Source organism: Zalophus californianus, chromosome 6 (assembly GCF_009762305.2).
Source record: "Zalophus californianus isolate mZalCal1 chromosome 6, mZalCal1.pri.v2, whole genome shotgun sequence".
Lineage (NCBI taxonomy): Eukaryota > Metazoa > Chordata > Mammalia > Carnivora > Otariidae > Zalophus > Zalophus californianus.
In genome coordinates, this window is record NC_045600.1 from 33,266,930 (window position 1) to 33,286,406 (window position 19,477).

At 37.6% G+C, this 19,477-nt stretch overlaps 1 protein-coding gene across 1 annotated transcript; it reads right to left on the reverse strand.

Moving 5' to 3' along the window:
* Positions 1–122: 122 nt before the first annotated feature.
* On the reverse strand, positions 123–19,440 carry EIF2S1 (eukaryotic translation initiation factor 2 subunit alpha). Its single transcript, XM_027570196.2, has 8 exons — positions 19,021–19,440; positions 14,612–14,853; positions 12,220–12,299; positions 10,292–10,443; positions 6,560–6,666; positions 5,162–5,259; positions 3,929–4,072; positions 123–3,020 (listed from the first exon to the last, which is right to left on the reverse strand). Exons 2-8 carry the CDS (start codon positions 14,850–14,852, stop codon positions 2,895–2,897), a joined length of 948 nt encoding a protein of 315 aa, XP_027425997.1. The 5' UTR covers position 14,853; positions 19,021–19,440; the 3' UTR covers positions 123–2,894.
* Positions 19,441–19,477: the final 37 nt, after the last annotated feature.

Genomic DNA, 19,477 nt, shown 5'->3' on the forward strand with positions numbered 1-19,477 from the left:
ATTAGGGAATGAAATTTTGGTTTTAAAGTGAACATTAACTGAGACATAGGTACCAAGAAGCTTCACCAGTTGGGAGGTTAATCTGAAGTAGTGAAAAGTCTGTATCATACAATATCTTTAAAAACATTTTTATTACTTTCAAGTTTATACAGTAATCTGGCACAAGCTACTGCCAGCATTCTTGCCAAGTACAAGTGCTTAGACTTCCTTTAATGAATAGATATGTAACTTACATTTATGGGGAGTAGATACTTCCAAAGTGCTTAAGGAAAAAATTTTCCTTTTAAATAGTGTGAACTGTCTCCTCTTAATCTTGTCTTGAATACCTGACCTGCATGATCAGGAATCCCAAGCTAATGAGGTTTTATTTTATTCCTTACATTGTAAGAGACTGCCTTTTAAAGCACCATTTTCCATTTGGCATTTCACCAAGGTCTAATGTCCCTGGAACTCTTTCTTTATTGCTCTTTGAATATCAACAGGTGTTTATCTAAATTAAACTGCATTTGGTTTGATGGCTTGACTCCCAAATTGGCACAATTGTACCCTGTTCTGTATAGGGGTATCAGAATCTTTGTGTTAAAAAAGTAGATGGCCATCACCTTGAGGCAACTCTTGCCAAAGTACTAGTACTTAGATTTTTAAAAAATCCCAAACCATTTCAATATAATGGTTCTTCACACAAAAGTAGCTAGGTCAAGAGTGTTTGAAAGGATGGCAGAGTAATAACTGCAATGCCTCTGTCTCTGTAGGTTCTCACTAAATACCATCCATGTACATACTGGTTGTCTTGTTTTGCTACAGAACACAGCAAATGAAAATGTATGTTCCCATTTTTTTCTCAGCTACTTTTGACTTTCAGTTATGATTAAACAAGACCCAAACTATTGCTGATTTTCAGCTGTATGAGTTGATAACCACTTTAACGCACAGGCAGAATGGGGAGATGAAATTGTCAATTTTTAATGAAAAGTCATTGTATGGTGATCCGAGATTCGGATAAACTGATAAACTGGTCAGTTGTCTTGTCAATCTGTTCCTCAGGTTACTTAGAGCTGGGTGTGTAGCCTGTCCTCATATTTGAAAGTGATATTGTTAGGTTAGCAGGTATGTATGCTTTAAGTTTAATTAGGTCTTTCCTTCATGGTATCAGTGAGGTATTAATCTTTTCTCTGGGAAGGGTCATAAATTTTGCAAAACTGTTGTGGAACTGAGCGAAAGGCTTGCATGGGATAAAAATCACTCACCATGGAAGTCACCAGTATTTCTCAATGGTTATGCCTTGAAGTGTAAAAAATTCAGGAAACAAAGTGCAAGTTCAATTCAATTCCCCTGCCTACAACAAACATTTAAGGAGCACCTGTTATATATTGAGGACATTCTTGATGCCACAAACTTTATAGACTTGTTTTCTGACTCCTCAAAAAGACCAAAATGAAAATCATGTGCCAATTTTGAATACACCTAGCTCCTCCTCTAAATATTCCCAGTATGGCATGTACTAGCAATCATGGCTACCTCGTGGCAGTAGTCATAATGAGGTTATACTTGTGGACTTAAAAAGCTGCTTAAACAGGGACAAACCAAATATGGCATAAACTGTCTCACCAACACACTTCTATTTTCCAGTCCCTTTAATATTGAATTAAGTCTAGTACTCAGTTAAGGTGGGTTAGGTTTAATCTTTTAAGTATTTAAATAGCTATTCTTAGGAATAATTAATAAAATAAATCTAGTACCTCAAGTATCCTAAGAGATTAAATCTATGAAAAAGACCTAAGTAAAAACACTTTCTACACCCTGGCTAATGTAACTGTAACTTCTAACCATGTGTTATCTATGAAATCTATTTACTTTTATTATTTATTTACCTTTAGATTCATATACCTTTTAAACAATTAGCTCTTAAACACAAAAACGATGGAAATGTAGAAAAATCATTTCAACTGTGTTTAATCAGATCCCTATTCGTTATAAAGAGCTGAAGCTCTAGGTGGCACCTAGTGAATATGTTAATGGGGGAAAAAAAAAATCAAAAGTTGGGCAATGATACTCTAAATAACTAAAGCAGCAGCATCTTTAAAAACAAAAGAAAACAAAAAACTTTACCACCCTGAATTACAAACTCAGGGAAAGCAGCTTAGTACACCAACAAGGACCAGTGTGATAAATTCTCCCTCATACCATATATTGTTCTCATACCATATATTGTTCAATATTTACCATATATTGGTAAAAGGCACACATCCTATGTAATTTTAAAATTCACATTTTAAGGCTTTTTTCCCCTAAGAGTCAACTTTAACTGTGGTTAAAATTATTTTCTCTACACCCTCCTTTTGAAAGGATCCACTATATAGATCTTTTGGTCACCTGCCCCTGTATTTCTACATCTAGACTAAAATGGAAGTAATAGAATTAGGGTCTTAGTAATCATAATGCTTTTAACTGGTGACAAGAAGGAAGAAGCCTATAGTTAAATATCCCAGAAATTTATTTAATGTTTGCTTGATACATTTTATATAGAAAGGTTGAGGCTATTTGCTTTGGGTGCTCCTGGTAAATCTCAGGGAGGCACTGAACTACAAAGGGGTGCCAATCTGGAGACATCAGAAATGGAAACCACAAGCTCAATTTTATGACTGTTCTTAAAGATTTGTTTCTAGTGAAGTTAGGCCCACTCCCTTAAAAACTGCTGAATGTTGGAGCTCTTGTGTGAAAACAGCTGACTTTTAGGAGGGCATGTCACGTTTTGGTCTGTTGGAACATTTAAATACTTGGAAATAAAAAATATTCAGCTTTGAAGTTTTCAATACTGGAAAACTTTCAAGTCTAGGGTCTACAGCCAGGAAGGGCTGCTTTGTGTTCCTTAAACTGGACTGTTTCCCACAAAGTTAATCTTCGGCTTTGGCTTCCATTTCTTCTGCATCATCATCTCCATCCACTTCTGCATTCTCTCTTTCAAGCCTCTCAAGCTGCCTTGCAAGTTCGGTCTCATCTGTATCTGTGACCACTTTAGGCTGTGGAAGCAGAGGCATCATTTCAAAGTGAGGTAGTTCAACAGTATGCAAATTCCACTTCAACACTATTACTGCCTAGTATTTTAACTCTTTTTAAAGAACCACCTGTCCTAACAACTCTGCTCTATCTGTTCATTTTTGAAGGCTACTGCATCATTAATAAATTCCATTAGATAAATACTGGGAAAAATGGATGAGAGTAACACAATCTAGGAAAAAAAAATGTATGTGTAGTAAGACAGAATATTCCTGTCTGTTATTTCTGTAAGCCAAAACTGAAAAAATATAATCTCAGTGGCTGTATCTTTCAAACCCACAAGATGTCTTGTAAAAATGCATCTTCTGGATTCAAAATAAATTACTATTTCTTTCTAAATAGGTTTCATTTTTGTTGAGATGAGGAAAATAAACTAATCTGTTTCTAATCCTCAGATCAAATTTTAAGCCTTCCGTATTAAATTCTGACAATAATCAATCACTCATTTTTGTTGCCTAATTTTTTCCTTTGGCAGGGGCATAAACCTAACACCATCAGTGACCTCAGTCGTGAATAACCATCACACGACAGTTCTCATTTACTCCTAAGAAGCCCTTTTAGAACCCTCTGAGTCAATGATTATTTTAGGCTTAGCAGTGTTATAATCCTACATATATCTCATGTTTTGAAACACCGTGATTAAGGATTTTATTTTTTGATTAAGGATTTTAGAATGCAAATCATTTAGATGACTTAAATTTCTTATCTATATCTATCTATTGATCGATCAACCGTAATCTCTAACCCCAACATGGGGTTTGAACTCACAACCCTGAGATCAAGAGTTCCATGCTCTACCGACTGAGCCAGGCAGGAGCCCCTAAATTTCTTACATATTTTAAGAAAAAGACAGAAACACTATAGATCTTACCTCCATCTGAACATTGAAGACACCCCTCTTTTCCTCAATCTTTTCTTTAATAACAGCCATAGCTTGATTGAGAACAGAGAGCCCTTCTGTTCTCTCCAGGGTTGTTGTAGTCATCACATACCGAGGAGGAGCTATTAGATTAATCTAAGGAAGACGACAAAAATTCCATTAGGAACATACCTATACAACACAAAACTATTAGGATGTTTAAGAACTCTTGCTTTCTGCTGCCTTAACAAATCACCCCAGGGCACCTGGGTGGCTCAGTTGGTTAAGCGACTGCCTTCGGCTCAGGTCATGATCCTGGAGTCCCGACATCAAGTCCCACATCGGGCTCCCTGCTCAGCAGGGAGTCTGCTTCTCCCTCTGACCCTATTCCCTCTCATGCTATCTCTCATTCTCTCTCTCTCAAATAAATAAATAAAATCTTACAAAAAAAAAAAAATCACCCAAAACTTAATTTCCAATTCTGTAATCAGCAACTTGGGGGTGGTCTGTTAGCAAAAGCGAATTGATACAAGTGATATAATCCAGTATAAATAGTCTACTGCAATACCAAATATGTAGAATTATGACTTCCAGTTGTCTTTGGTAGCTAAACTGTAGCCATCATCAGAATAGATAATTTGTCTCAAAAACAAACAAAAATTCTTATTTGGTTTTAAAGTAAACTGATGGAAGAAAAATCTAAGAGACTGTGAATAACAACCATCTGGTTAATTTTACTGCTTAAAAGATTGGGACCAAACTCCTAAAAGATGTGTGTGAATACGAGAAGGTATGTTACCCTTTTCAAGGTCCTAGGAGCATTATGGACTCAGAACTTTTTTTTTTAAAGATTTTATTTATTTATTTGAGAGAGAGAGAATGAGAGACAGAGAGCACAAGAGGAAAGAGGGGCAGAGGGAGAAGCAGACTCCCCGCTGAGCAGGGAGCCTGATATGGAACTCGATCCCGGGACTCCAGGATCATGACCTGAGCCGAAGGCAGTCGCTTAACCAACTGAGCCACCCAGGCGCCCTGGACTCAGAACTCTTTAAGTTTCGCACAGCTGGCCCCCTCTGGCACTAAATACGAATCGAAATCTTTATCCACTGTGACACTAGCAGTAGCATCCCTTAGACAACATCACCGAGAACCATTTATCCTTAATGCTTGTTATGAAATATCATAAAAAGAATGATTTGGTATAGGATGGTATTTTAGCAGGGAGAGAGAAAATGGACTACTCACCTTGATGGGCATGGTTTCTGTAGAACAATTCAAACCTGCTCTCAGGGCTTCTTTTACGGCATCAATGCCTTCATAACCGTAACAAGCCACTTCAATATCTAAAATTACAGAAATTCAAAAACTTATACCAAAAAATGCAAAAAAGTATTTAAAGGCTTAAAAGAAATCAGAGATATGGCAGACACACTAGGATTCAAATACTTATAAAAGTTTTTATCACCCTTTCACAATTAGAAATCTACTCCAACTATTAACTTTCTTAATTATAAATTATCTGAGTAGACAGTGAAAATATATCTTCTCTTCCACATTGAGCCCCTGAATGACAAAATGATAAAAAATAGATATTCAACGAACACCTTGATTTCTGGCTATGCTTGGATTAATATGGTGATTCCAACCTCTCCATGCCTCAGTTCCTTATTTGTAAAGTGGAGAGGAGTATGATAAAGACCGAGTGAAATAATCACTGCAAATTGTTTAGAACGGTTTAGAAATTGCACACCCTCTGCCCAGCGGTTCCACTTTTAGAAGCCTGCCTGACAGAACACTTATACAACTGGGTAAGTATCTATGTTATAAGGCTGCTAATTTGTAATGTTTTTTGTAATAGTGAAAAAAATGGTAAAACCGAAATGTTCACCAGGAGAGAACTGGTTTATTATTCTACGAAATATTATACGTTGCCATTAAAGATATTGAGAAAAAGTCCCATGTCCTGAATGGAAGGGCCGTCATGACAAACCAAGTGGAAAAAGCTAGTTGAGGAAAATTTTGCATAGTATGATCCAATCTTTATAAAAACAAAGACATTTATGTCTGAATGTAAACAGCATATATTCCTATACAGTATATGTGAGAAAAATGTTTGAAAGAATATACTCCAAGCTATATTAACAGTGGTTAATCCAGGGTGGCATAAAAGGACAACACTCTACTTTTAAAATATTTTAAAGTATTTACTAAAACAAAATACCACCCCCTTAAAAAAAAAAAAAAGGCTGGAGCGCCTGGATGGCTCAGTCAGTTAAGAGTCTGCCTTCGGCTCAGGTCATGATCTCAGGATCCTGGGATCGAGCCCTGCGTTAGGCTCTCTGCTCCGCGGAGAGTCTGCTTCTCCCTCTCAAATAAATACAATCTTTAAAAAAAGAAGAAAAAAAGGAAAAAAAAGGACTAACTTAAGGTTAGCTGAATGCATATGACAGTTTTCACTTGTGTCAATACATACATTTTATGATGGTTCAGTAGAAGCAAAAATAATTTCTTAAGCTTTTCTTGTTATAAGAGAAAAACGTGCAGATGCTGATGTAGCAACATATTCTTTGGTAACACTCATTATTTAACAGCTTTTTGGTTCATGCAAAATTATTTTAAACATCATTTAAAAAAATCACTTACCTGCTCGAATTTTGACAGCTTGTGGTGTCAAACGCCTATTAATATTGTTAATAAGTACTCCCCGTTCATCTTCATTCAGATCTAAACTATCCAAAATAGATGGGTCTCTAATTAAAGCAAAACAAAACACACACAGACACACAAACAACAAAGGCCAAGGTTACTTTACAGATAACTGTGATACCAAACACAATACCACAGAATAATGTTTAAGAGCACAGGCTTTAGCGTCAGAATTGAGTTCAAATCTTAGCTTTACACTTCATTAACTATGTGTTTTGGGACCTTTCCAGACCTTAGTTTCCAAATTGTAAAATGAGGATAAAAACTGTACATCTCACTGGTTGTGATATTAAATGAGATCATGCAAGTAAAGCACTTAGCACTACTATGACAAAAAGAAAACCCCCAGCTGATTATTTGAAGAAAAGTTTAGAGATCTGGCTAAAGCAAGAAATTTAAAAATGTCTCCTAATATACTGGACATCCCAGGATAATTAAACATTTCCATGTAATTAGCAGTCCCTGCTTCAAGGAGCTTGAAAAGGACAAAAACATACAAGCAATTTTAAAATAAAAGTACATCCTTGGAAGTCAGGAGAGGAAGGTATTACTTTCAGTTATGGGCTCAGGAAGGGCTGCACGGACTGAAGTGGCATTTCATCTGGCCTTTCTGAGTGCCATGAGACAGGGACCAGGGTCACCACTTAGTCACCACTGTTTATGGAACATGAACAAATGAAAAAATTGAAATAATGACTAAAAGAATGGTAGGACTTTAAAAAGCAAAGGTAGAACTGTTTTAAGAAAGTTGTAAAGTATTAAAACAGAAATGGCACAACAGGCCTAGAAAAGCAGGGGTTAGGGAATGAAAGGCTAAAGAATTTGGGTGGAGGGAACTTTCATTTGGCTAATACTGCTTACAAAATATAACAAGAAGACAAACCACCAGAAAATGAGCAAAGGAGATGAACAGATGTTTCACAGAAGAAATAGTAAACATATGAAAAGCTGTTAACTTCACCAACAACCAGTAAAATGCAAACAAAAAACAAGGTACTATCATACACCCATCAGTTTGGCAAAAGGGAAAATAATCTGAGATATATACCAAATGTTGGTGAGGATGAAGAGAAACAGGAATGCTCATACAACTGCTATTGGAAATATAAATTGTAGAACTAATCTGGAGAGTATTTTGGCAAAACTGAGTAAATTTAAAGATGCATATAATCAATGCTATGACCCAACAACTCTATTGCTATGTATATACCTTAGAAACTCCCAAATGTACATGGAGACATGTACGTGGATATTCGTAATAGCATGGTTTAAAAAAATGGGAAAAAAAGGGGGGAGGATGACCTAATATCTCTTAGTAGAGAAACAAATAAAGCACATTCTTACAATGAAGTACTACACAGAAATTAGTATGAAGTAGGTACACATCTATCACTTTGTGGAGAATCCTACTCAGAGATTCAGAGTTTTATAAGTAAAACTGTAAGGTACAGAAAACTACGACAGAATAAATTCCTTTTTTTTTAAAGTTTAAATAAACTAAGAAAATTTTTAAAATACAAAAATGATTCTATACGTACTTTATAGGTACATATATGTAATAAATCCACAGAAACGTAAGTAATAATGGTGCATACTAATTATAGAATAGTAGTTCCTGCTGATGAGTGAGGGGAATGGGTTGGGAGGGATAAAACATTGTTTCCAACTATCTCAAAAATTTTTTAATTTAGAGAACATGTGGCACAGAATTATCATTAAACGTGGACAGTCACTACATGGCTGATAAAGCAAAGAATGTTAAGGAAAAGGGAAAAGATGTATGCCCCTGCTGAGCGGTCATGGAGGTGAAGTGAGGGAGGGCTGGACGATGACAGCACGCTGAGGGATGAAAGGCGTGCACGACTGAAGTCGGGGGGACGGAAATATAAAGCAGTGCTTAATGGTCAACAGCATAAACTCCAGATGGGAGCCAGTGTCTAGGTCTGAATCGGGACTCTTCCATTTGCTAGCTCTGTGCACGTGGACAAATTATTTAATCTCTGCCTCCATTTCCTCATCTCTAAGACATGGATAATAACAGCACTTACGCCATGCGCTGCTGTGAGAAATCTACACGTTTGCTGTTGTTATTATTCTTACCTTTCCCACAATGTGGTATAAAAATAGTCGGGGGGGGCTGGAAAGCATTTGGACCCCAGATGAGCCAACCTGCTGGAAGCTCTAGCAGTCCCAGGTCCACTCGGCCATTCTGAGAGCTGAGGGGACCAATATCCTTCGGCAGCACAAAGGCTGGAAAGTAACCTCAGTGTAATGGAGAGGCTGCTTGCGGAGCATTAACACTTGGGCAAGAATAGGATGTGCAGAAGGAGAGACAGTTAAGTACAGAGAACCAAAGGGGTCCAGCTATTTTATTATTTATTTTTTTGTTTTGGGTCCAACTATTTTAACGAGAGAGAATACAGTGCTTGCTACAGGAGTAAGTAGAGGGGAGGTAAAGTTTGCTTTTAGTATAAATGGGAGATTAAAGCGTATTTTTATGCCAATGGAGCAAAACCAACAAAGAGAAAGGCTGAAGACACAAAAGAGGGAGTAACAGACAAAACGATCCCTGAGCAGCAGCTGCGCACAGGTGGTAAGGTGAGTTAGAGAGCAGGAAGGATACAAATTCAGGACAGGAGCGCAGGAGGTAATGACGGATGGGAGAGAAGGTTGCTGAGACAGTGGAAGGAGTAGAGGAGAACCTGGGCAATGGCTTCTGTTCTCTTTAAAGAACATGTAGTAGGCACACCAGTTGAGAGTGAGGGAAGGGGGGAGTGGATATCTGACAGAGAGTGTATAAAAGCTCTAAAATAGCCACTCTATGAATGGGAGGAAGAACTGACAAAGAGCAGAGAGAATGTGAGGAAGCAGTGAAGGCGCAGCTGAGGTTGGAGACCATGATGAATATGCAGTGGCACCAACCTGCAAGACTGTGGTTTTTCCTAGCAGCACCCAGCATTCTACAAGTGCAGAGAAGGCAGGAACATCGGTCCAAGGCTGGATGTAACAGATGGAAAAACAGGGCAAAAGCTCATGATATTGGCAAGAAGTTGCTGAAATGATGGACCATGATATGTCTATGCTGAGTAAGAAAGAGAAGACAGGAAAGGGTAAAAAGACACGGAGGAAGAAAAAGGTTTGGAATTATAGTCTGGCATTAAGAATTCAGAAGACACAGAGTCAGACTAACTATGGCGGAGCTGGAAGGACAGGAGGCTGTCTGTGGTAAAAGAATAGAATGTATGAATTAAAGATTTTGTAAGCACACCAAATTCTGGTGATAAGACCCAGGGTGAGGCCATATGGAAACTGGCTAAAGTGGCATGGGCTGCAGGTGTAAGGAACTGAGGTAAAGAAAACAAGGTACAGTTGTAGATGAGACATCTACATTGACCCAAGTTAGCTAGGGTAATAACAAAACCAGGAGGGGAAAATGTGAGCTGAAACCATATGGTTTACGAAAACTAAGGTGTACACAATTATGTATGTTTGGCTACATAGGACTGGCCCGCATTATGGGCCTTTTACATGGAAATATTTTAATCTAAATTTGGCAAGGACTTATTATGTGGGTGTTGTGCTATTATTACATGTCAGGCTCTCAACTTGTGTGCTAGACCCAGCAGCTGTGTTATCAAGGTAGAATCAGAGCCAAGAAGGTGTTCTTACGAGACTGCATGCTTAAATGCATCATAGGCACCGTATCCAGGTCTCTTGTATTTGTCATCAAAGACCCAGGCAGTCCTCTGGAATAGGCTCTCCAGTTGCTCATCCTTGGTGTACTCTAACACCTCAGCAACATGACGAAGAATGCTGTAAACCTAGAAACAAAATGAAGAGTTCAACAATTCAAAGATAAGAGATCTTAAAAAAAAAAAAAGTAAGAAAAAAAAGGTATTTTTACATTTCAGTAGACAGCATATAAATCCAACCTTTGGTTACACTGTAATAATTCCTCAACAACAAAAGGTTAACATACACAGCAAGTTCTTTTTTCACAGAGAAATATTCTTTCCTATAATACTTAACTCAAGCAGGTGTATAACAAGTAGAAACAGTACAAAACTTGTTGTCCTAAGACCCAGATTAAGTTTACTTAGGAACCAATTAACCTCTCTAAATTTGTTTCCTCTTCTAGAAAAGGGAAATACCAGTATCTCTCCTTTTTACTGCAGAGAGATCAAATCTATCCAAATTATACCTGGAAAACATTATACAAATATACAGAATTTGTATATTACACAAAACTTTTGTTATACAAGTGTAAGCTATTACTATTACTCCATATGACAGCATGGAACAGGACTGAGATTTTAGTATTCTGCTCTGTTATCATTTAGCAGTCATCCTTCAATGCACCTATCTCCTACTCACTGCTGTCAAACTCTTTTTCTAATTTCCTAAAAATAAAAGGGCTTAAAGAAGAGAAAGGACATAAGAAAAGAGGTTTTTCACGTTACACATGAAAGTTGAGTGAGGAAAGGTACTAACGTTGGTTATATCATTCTATCACCTTATCGTCCTGATAAGATCTACTAACACTCATTTTACAATATCCTAAGGGGACAAAACAAAGTTAAAGTTTCCTAGAGCAGAGCTTCTCAAACTTGGTGGAACTTGAGGATCCTGCATTAAGCAGTCAGGTGACGTCCATGCTGTTGGTCCAGAGACGACATTCTGAGTGGCAAGGTCTTCGGTTTATTAAGAAGGGACTTCACTGATAGTGTTTTCTAATGTGTAAACCACACTGCAGTAATAGTAAACACATCAGTAAAACAAAGGGAAAGATTTGGGTAATGGTCTTTTGGCTTTTAGATTTTTATTCTCTTATTTACTGGGGTTAATTAAGCAAGATTTCAAAAATCTTCTCTTCATTTAAACACTGTTTTCTTGGCATTTTTATCCTGAGGACAGAAACACACGAGAGAAAAGAACAAAAAATAAAGAAAAACACAGTGGAAACACTGCCATTAAGAACCAAGGATCTAGAGAATGAAAGATAATCTAAATAGGACCAGAGAAGAAAAAAACGATAGAACATAAAGAATGAAAAAAGTTGTTTTTGCTTCATTAATGCTTACTGTACAGAACTAGGAGATTACAGCCAAAATAAGAAAGTGAAACAGAACGGACTCTAACTAGGGGGGAAAAAAACTACCAACAGGCCCCTGCCTTGCTTTCCTGGATTCACATTTTACAAAACCTTGCTTATTCTTAACATATAACAGCTGGTTGTCTCTGTGACTTATCCCAGAATGGGCTTTAAAGTTAAGAACTACATGTTATGAGAAGTCAAACCAACTGAAGTCACCCATAGTTAATTTAACCTAAAATAACTTAAAAACACTAATGCAGTATACTCATTTTAGAATATTACACGATAAGCAATGCCTTAAGGTAGTGCCACCATGAGGTAAAAACACTGCAGTTGTAACTCTTTTGAAACTAAGTCTTCGAATTATCCTATGTAACTCCTAATTGTAAATGGAAATAGAGGTACAGAAAATCCAGGTTTTCACTTTCTGCCAAGAATATTACATGATTATTTATTAAATATATTAAATAGTGGATTAATTTCACTCAAAAATCAAACTTACAGTTTTGGATTTGGTGAATTTATCTTCACATTTGATTGCTTCCTCTGGAGAAACTCTTCTTTTTGACAAATCAATATATCCTGTATGAAAAAATTTTGGGGGGAAAAAAAAATCATCCCTGCCCAGGTGCTACCTTACCACTGTGATAAATTTTTACACCAGACTGTTTAGTTGGCATACCTGTACTTACTCCCCACTAAAATCCTACCAGTAAAATACTGCGTAAGATTAGAGACTTTTGTTTTCAGACATGCATTCGTATCATCATTAATTGTGTATTTTCTATCACTTCAGTGAAAGGAACTAATACTTTCAATTACCCAAATGAAAGCTGGTCAAAGGATTCGTACTTGTCTTTTTGGCATCAACTCATCAAAAGGTCAATTGTGTTCTATGTATTTTCTATATTTTTGATGCTCCTTCTGCCTCCTGACCAAAAGTGGTGTTTCCTCCTCATGGTGGCCCTGCATGGGCATGGTGTGGCCATGGCATTGGCTTCACCATGTTGTCCATCACCTCCATAAATTAAAATCCCATGGGTACAAAATGAGACAAGCACTTAAATGTATTTTAAAGAATTTAAGAGGGAAAAATAGTCTTTTATATTTACTTACATATCCCCATGTCAGGCATCACACCTCATGGGCCTGCATAATTTCCTTTACCATTTCTTATAATGCAGATTAAGTAATAAATCCTCTTAGTTTCTATTTACCTGAAAATGTCTTCATTTTTGATTTTCATTGTTGAATATTTTCTTTAAATATTCTAGAATTCTGGGCTGACAATTTTTCTCTTTAGTGCTTTCAAGATGTCATTCAATGCTCAGCCATTATTTTCAGTAAGAATACCATACTAACAGTAATTTGTACTACTGTTCCCCTGTAAATCATGAATCATTTTCCTCTATTTTCAAGATTTTCTCGATCTCTGTTTTTCAATAGTTTAATGTGCCTAGATGTGGTCTTATCAGTATTTATCCTGCTTGAGGTTTGCCAAGCTTCTCCAGTTTGTACATTTGTTTTTTTCAGCAAATATGGGAAACTTTGGTTTGAATTTCCTTAAATATATGTTCCGCCCTTTCTCTCTCTTCTCTTGGAATAGAGCTTTTAATATTTGACAGGTTGCTTTTCCCCTGCTGTGTTCTTCACACTGGTTCTTTTAAATGAACTACCTGCAAGTCTAACTTGAGACTTCTGCCATCTTTACCCTGCTGTTAGCCCATCTGGTGAGTTTTTTTCGATATCATACTTTTAATTTTAGAAATTTAGTTATGAGAGTTTCTAATGTCTTTACTGAGATTTCATTTTGTTCATTCATTACAAGCTTATTTTCCTAATATCCTTCAGCAGTTGCAACATCTGCTTTAAAATTCTTATCTGCTAACTCCAATATATATATATATTTTTAAAGATTTTATTTATTTGACAGAGAGAGACACAGCGAAAGAGGGAACACAAGCAGAGGGAGTGGGAGAGGGAGGAGCAGGCTTCCCGCGGAGCAGGGAGCCTGATGCGGGGCTAGATCCCAGGACCCTGGGATCATGACCTGAGCCAAAGGCAGACGCTTAATGACTGAGCCACTCAGGCGCCCCTGCTAACTCCAATATTAAAGTCACCTCTAGGTCAATCTCCATTGGTTCCTTTTTCTCTTCTGTATGGGTCATATTTTCCTGTTTCCTCAAATGTTTAGCAATTTTGGACACTGTGAATGAACATTCATAGAACACAAACATTCTAATAATCAAAGAGATACAGAATACTGGGTCTTGGGTATGTGTCTGCAGTATATTCCTTTTTCAGAACCTATATAAAATATTCCTAAAGTCCATTTACCTTTGCCCCATTTTCCATGTTCCTCCAATAATCTGATTACAAATTTAGCTTTAAATTTAAATTAAAATTTTTTTTTAAAGTAGGGCTCCACGCCTAGCATGGAGCCCAATGTGGGGCTTGAATTCACAACTGTGAGAACAAGACCTGAGCTGAGATCAAGAGTCAAGACACTTAACCGACTGAGCCACCCAGGCGCCCCTGAATAAAAAAGCATCTTAACAAATATATGAACTGATACTCTGGTTTACTTACCTGTCTCTTCTGAATTTAGCCACAATGAGTCAACTATCAATTTCTGGTAACCTCTGGGAATAAAAGTCAAGTTACTTGACACAAACTAGCCCTGGGATGTGCTAATTAAACCACTACTAACAAGAGGTCTTGCTTAGATGGGTAATTAGCATTCTTATCTAACAACTGTGTATGTAAAAAAACTTTAAGTATAAAAGGAGATGTTTTTGTTTTGTTTTTACAACAGTCAGCAATTTACAAAAATAAAATTTTAAATAAACCATTTTAAATCTGAAGTTTATATTTTAGATATTTTTATCACTTACCTTTTTCTTTGTCCACTCTAATGACAACCACACACTCATTCCTGCCAATTCTGATGAGTTTGTTTATAGAACGGATACGCCTTCTGGACAACTCACTAAGAAGAATCATGCCTTCAATATTGTTGTATTCCAGCAAGCTGACATAAGCCCCCATTTCAGCAATGGACCTTACATTCACCATCACTACATCTTCCACCTCAGGAAATTTGTGTTGATAAAATCTACAACTTAGACCCGGCATTCTGCATTTTAAACAAAAGAATCAAATGAATGTTAAGGTCAAAATAAAGAAATGTCAATCAATTTTCCACATCTTGCCACGGGAGAAATGATTAATCTTCTCATCTCTTTAAACTTCTTAAATGGTACCAGAAAACAGACAGATGTCTGGGAATCAAGCTTTAATTTTACTTTGCTCCACATTTTTGTAAGGCTTGGGTGATTCTCCGACCTCGGTTTTAGAGGAATCATAAAAAATAATGACCATCTATAAAGTACTTTGAGATCTAAGGATTAAAAGTACACCTCAAGAGTAAAATACTGTTTTAATACAACCACTTTAAGAAATAACAAATAATGGTAAGCATCACTACTACTATAAACCTATCAGCAAAACTAAAGCTACTTGTTCTCCAAGTCAGCTAAGACTATATACTACCACCCACTACATAAAGGTAAGACTCTTCTATCTACTTAAACCATAGTCCTAATCATACATCAAGTAATATACCCTATCCTTTTAGTCAAAATTACAGTATCGTATGTTAAGACAAAACCTAAAAACTTACTAATCACAAAAATATTAAATATAACTAAATACAACTAAATTCATTTATTGAATAGATATACCCAATCTTGAGAAAAGCTTTATAGAACTCCATTACTATAAAGTTCAAGAGTCTCTTAAAAACTATTCTCTTTGATCTACCCAACCTACTTTCAGTACCACTCCTTTTATGATCCACAAGACTGAAATTATACCATGCACAGAAGTGTATTTTTTAAAAGAAAGCTGTAAAACTAATCACAGCTGATGACTTTCATGTTTTTCTACTAACCTTAATTTACTATTGTCAAGGTTCAGAAAATAGGCAGTAGTAGGACCTAAACACCTATGAAAAATGTGTGAAAATTCGTTTTTTTTTTGAGAGAGAGAAAGACAACAAGCAAGTAGGGCAGAGGGAGAGGGAATCTTAAGCAGGCTCCATGCCTAGCCAGAGTCTGATGTGGGGTTCCATCTCACAATCCTGAGATCATGACCTAAGCCAAAAATCGAGAGCCGGATGCTTAACCGACTGAGCCACCCACGCGCCCCAATTTTTTTCTTATTAATTGGGAATTAAGGCTGCCATTACTTGATCTTAAAGATAGGATATAACCATATCCAGCTTATAGAACCCGAGAGTTCTGGGGCAGTACTGTTTGAGAACTGTTAAATGCACCCACAAATATCTTCACAGTGGCTTCCCACTGATTTTTACATCTTTCTACTACTTACAGGGTCCTACATGATCTGGCCACTGCCTCTCTCCCTAGTTCTCTCCATTTTATAGTCGAGGAAACAGAAACACAGGCCAATTAACTTGTTCTGTCATATACTGCTAACAAGTGATAGTCAGAATCTGAACCTCTGAAGCTTGGATCCATAGTCTGTGCTCTTATTCACCATGATGTATTTTCACTCAATATTACCAATAAATATATTAGTTAGAAACATCTTTTTAAAAAAAGTAACACTAATATACATACTCAGTATTAAAGCATATACCGTAGATTAATGCAAGCTTTCAGTACTAATCTATCCTGTTTAACAAAAAGAAATAAAGCAGCAAATTAATAATAATGGCAGAAATGCATTTCTCTTCTACCTTGACAAAATAGGGATTTAGGAAATAAAGGGAAGTAGACATTCAATGGCCAGAATTACCCACCAAGAAACTGCTGAGCTGGTTGTTTCATTCTTAAACAGAGCCCTCCCCACCCCCCCTTTGGACAACTGTTGTCAAATATCTGTATGTAAAGCACTAAAGTTTGAGAGCTAGAAGTTTCAAACTGGGTATCAAAGTAAATGATGTCACAGAAATGTGTGAAACAGTTTTAAAAGATTTAACAGGGGCCAACCACATTTACTTACCAGGTTTATTCAAAGAGTAAAGCTGATTAATTCTGGGGAAGCAAGACTTAATTTGATGATTAAAGAACACAGGCAATACTGTAAAAGAATCCTGGCGAGAGCTATGAATACTACTGCTTTAAGTGGTACCAATCTCTTCACATTATACAGGGTACAAAAAGAACACAGCCGAAAGTATGTTATTCAACAAAGTAACTATTAAGCAGAAAATAGCTCCAGACATGGGTTCCAGCCCTTACTCGAGTACTTACTAGCTGTGATTGCTTGGGAAATGCATTCCCATTAAACTGTAGTTTCTAGCCTGTGTCATGGACCTTGAAGATTTGTGGAGTGTATCAAATGAGATTAAAATATATGTAAAAATTTGGAAAGTGTAATGTGCTATACAAATATGACATTAAAAGGCAAAAGAGATACTATCTCCATTTTGTAACTTAATTTGTTAGACAATTATTTTTGCAGCATCTATGTACTAAGCACTACCGACACTTAAAAGATTCTTACCTAACGAAGTTAAGTATAGAGTGGGAAACAAACTAGTGAGTAAATAACAATATAAAGTACTATGAAAGTAGAGTGAGGCAATCAATTAAAAGGGAACCAAGAGGGGCACCTGGGTGGCTCAGATGGTTAAGCATCTGCCTTCGGCTCAGGTCATGATCCCAGGGTCCTGGGATCGAGCCCCACATTGGGGTCCTGGCTCGACGGGGAGTCTGCTTCTCCCTCTCCCTCTGCCTCTCCCCCTGCTCACGCTCTCTCTCTCTGTCTCAAATGAATAAATAAAATTAAAAAAAGGGAACCAAGGAACAGAAATATTAAATGACTTTCTCAAGGATAAATGCTTAATAAGTACTAGAACAGGAACTAAAACCAAGTCTTCTGATATCAAATCCAGAATACCTTTAACCCACAGAGCCTCAGTATGTCAGAGTACTACAATATGGTATGTGTTCTTCAGTAAAAAAAGATCTGTCTTTCAAAATATTCTAACTGAACTCCAAGCTAATTTCAAATATCCTGCATTGTCAGTAATTTTGCGTGGTCAAATGGTAGGTAGGACTTCTTTCTTAAACCAGTGCATGGTCAAGTAACCATAATAGATCCAGGAAGTCCACATTCCTTTCCAAAGTTAAGTGCATTATGTGATAGAGAAAACTCGTGATAATTCTAATTTGGTTCTAATGCTTATCCATAACGTTCTCTGGATGCTAGTTTTTAGTACAGGAGTGCTACGCAAATAAGCTCTTAAACTATTTCACTGTAGTTGAAATAGAAAGCTCCAATTTCTACAAATATTACTGTGTGTCTTTTCGAGATCTTAGGATAATCATTAACTGTCACTTGGCATCCAATCAACTCAGAATAGGCAGTAAAGCTCTATATAATTCACGAACTACTGAAAGACACATAATCACAAGATTTTTCCTTGGTAAATTCAACTGGAAGACAAACCAAGATTTCTCTGCTACACCTTTTCTCCAAGAAACAATGTTTCTTGCTTAATGATAAAGTAGTCTCAGTTTGGGGGATAATAATAGAGGCCTCAGGCTGAACACGTATTTAACCCCAAAATTCCCTTATCTTTTTAGTTATGCTTAACTGTGAGGCCACAGCGTGTAAGTCTATTCTCATTGGTGCTGAAATACGGAAAACCGATACTAAGAGTAGTGAACTCTTCAACAGTATGTTTTAGTATCGAAGCAAGGGATGCCTTATTCTATAAAAATGCGCAAGTCAAGCGATACGGTAATATGAACGCCAATTAGAAAAAATAAATTATCGGACAAATAAACTATTCTTGATCCTTTTAACCCAGCTCTTGTCAAAACTGCCCAACCAAATTCGATTGCCCAACCCAATGGTCCCTTCAAGTGTCTGGTCTGGTGTCCATATTTGGTGGGGCGGAAGGAAAAAAAAAACCTGGTGGCGGTGGGATTCTCAAGCCCAGAAAGAGTAAAGTGCTCAGCGTCCTGGGGCGGGGGTGTCATAGTGTTTTCCCGAGGCCGCCCCCATCTCAAACTATCCTCACTTTCAGCATATCGAAGAGGCTGTACGGTCACTTGGCCCACTTTGTTCACGAGATTCCTCCACTCGTACCATGACACCGCTGTAACACGGAAGACCCACCCGGCGCCGGCGGGTGGTGTAGACACTTCCCGCGCAGGAACGGGAAAGGGAGGGGTGTTAGCCCGGGGCCTACCCTCTCCCGACCACCCAAGTCACTGGACACAACTAAAGTGAGTTCTTGAAGAAACCGATCTGGGGGACTAGTCACCTGAGGTATGTGTCTGAATCCCGCGCCGGGATCCCGTGCCGTGCTCTTTAACCGCAGAGACCAGACAGTCCACCCGCACCAGCGGCCGATCCTCCTCGGCGTGCGCTTGGTTCTACCCCACCGCGCATGCGGAACCACCTCGCATCACGCATGCGCCAACAGAATAGCGGTCCCTCTTCCTCACTAACCATAGAGTCTAGGTCCTCCGAAAAAAAGGAAAATGTAGATCAAAGGAGGACCTGAAAAGTACGCTTTCTCGATATCTATCGTTTTCGCTAAGTAACTTTCAAGGCGCAGGGAAGCGGTAATACTCTGATTCCTTGTCCTTGAAGAATTAATCCTCTCTCGAAGTTTCAATCAACCATGAGGTGGCGCTGTGACCAAAGATGAAAAGTGGAAGAAGACAAGGAGTGTACTCTTCTCTCCTGTTTTTTTTCACCCCGCGCGTGCAGAGCCT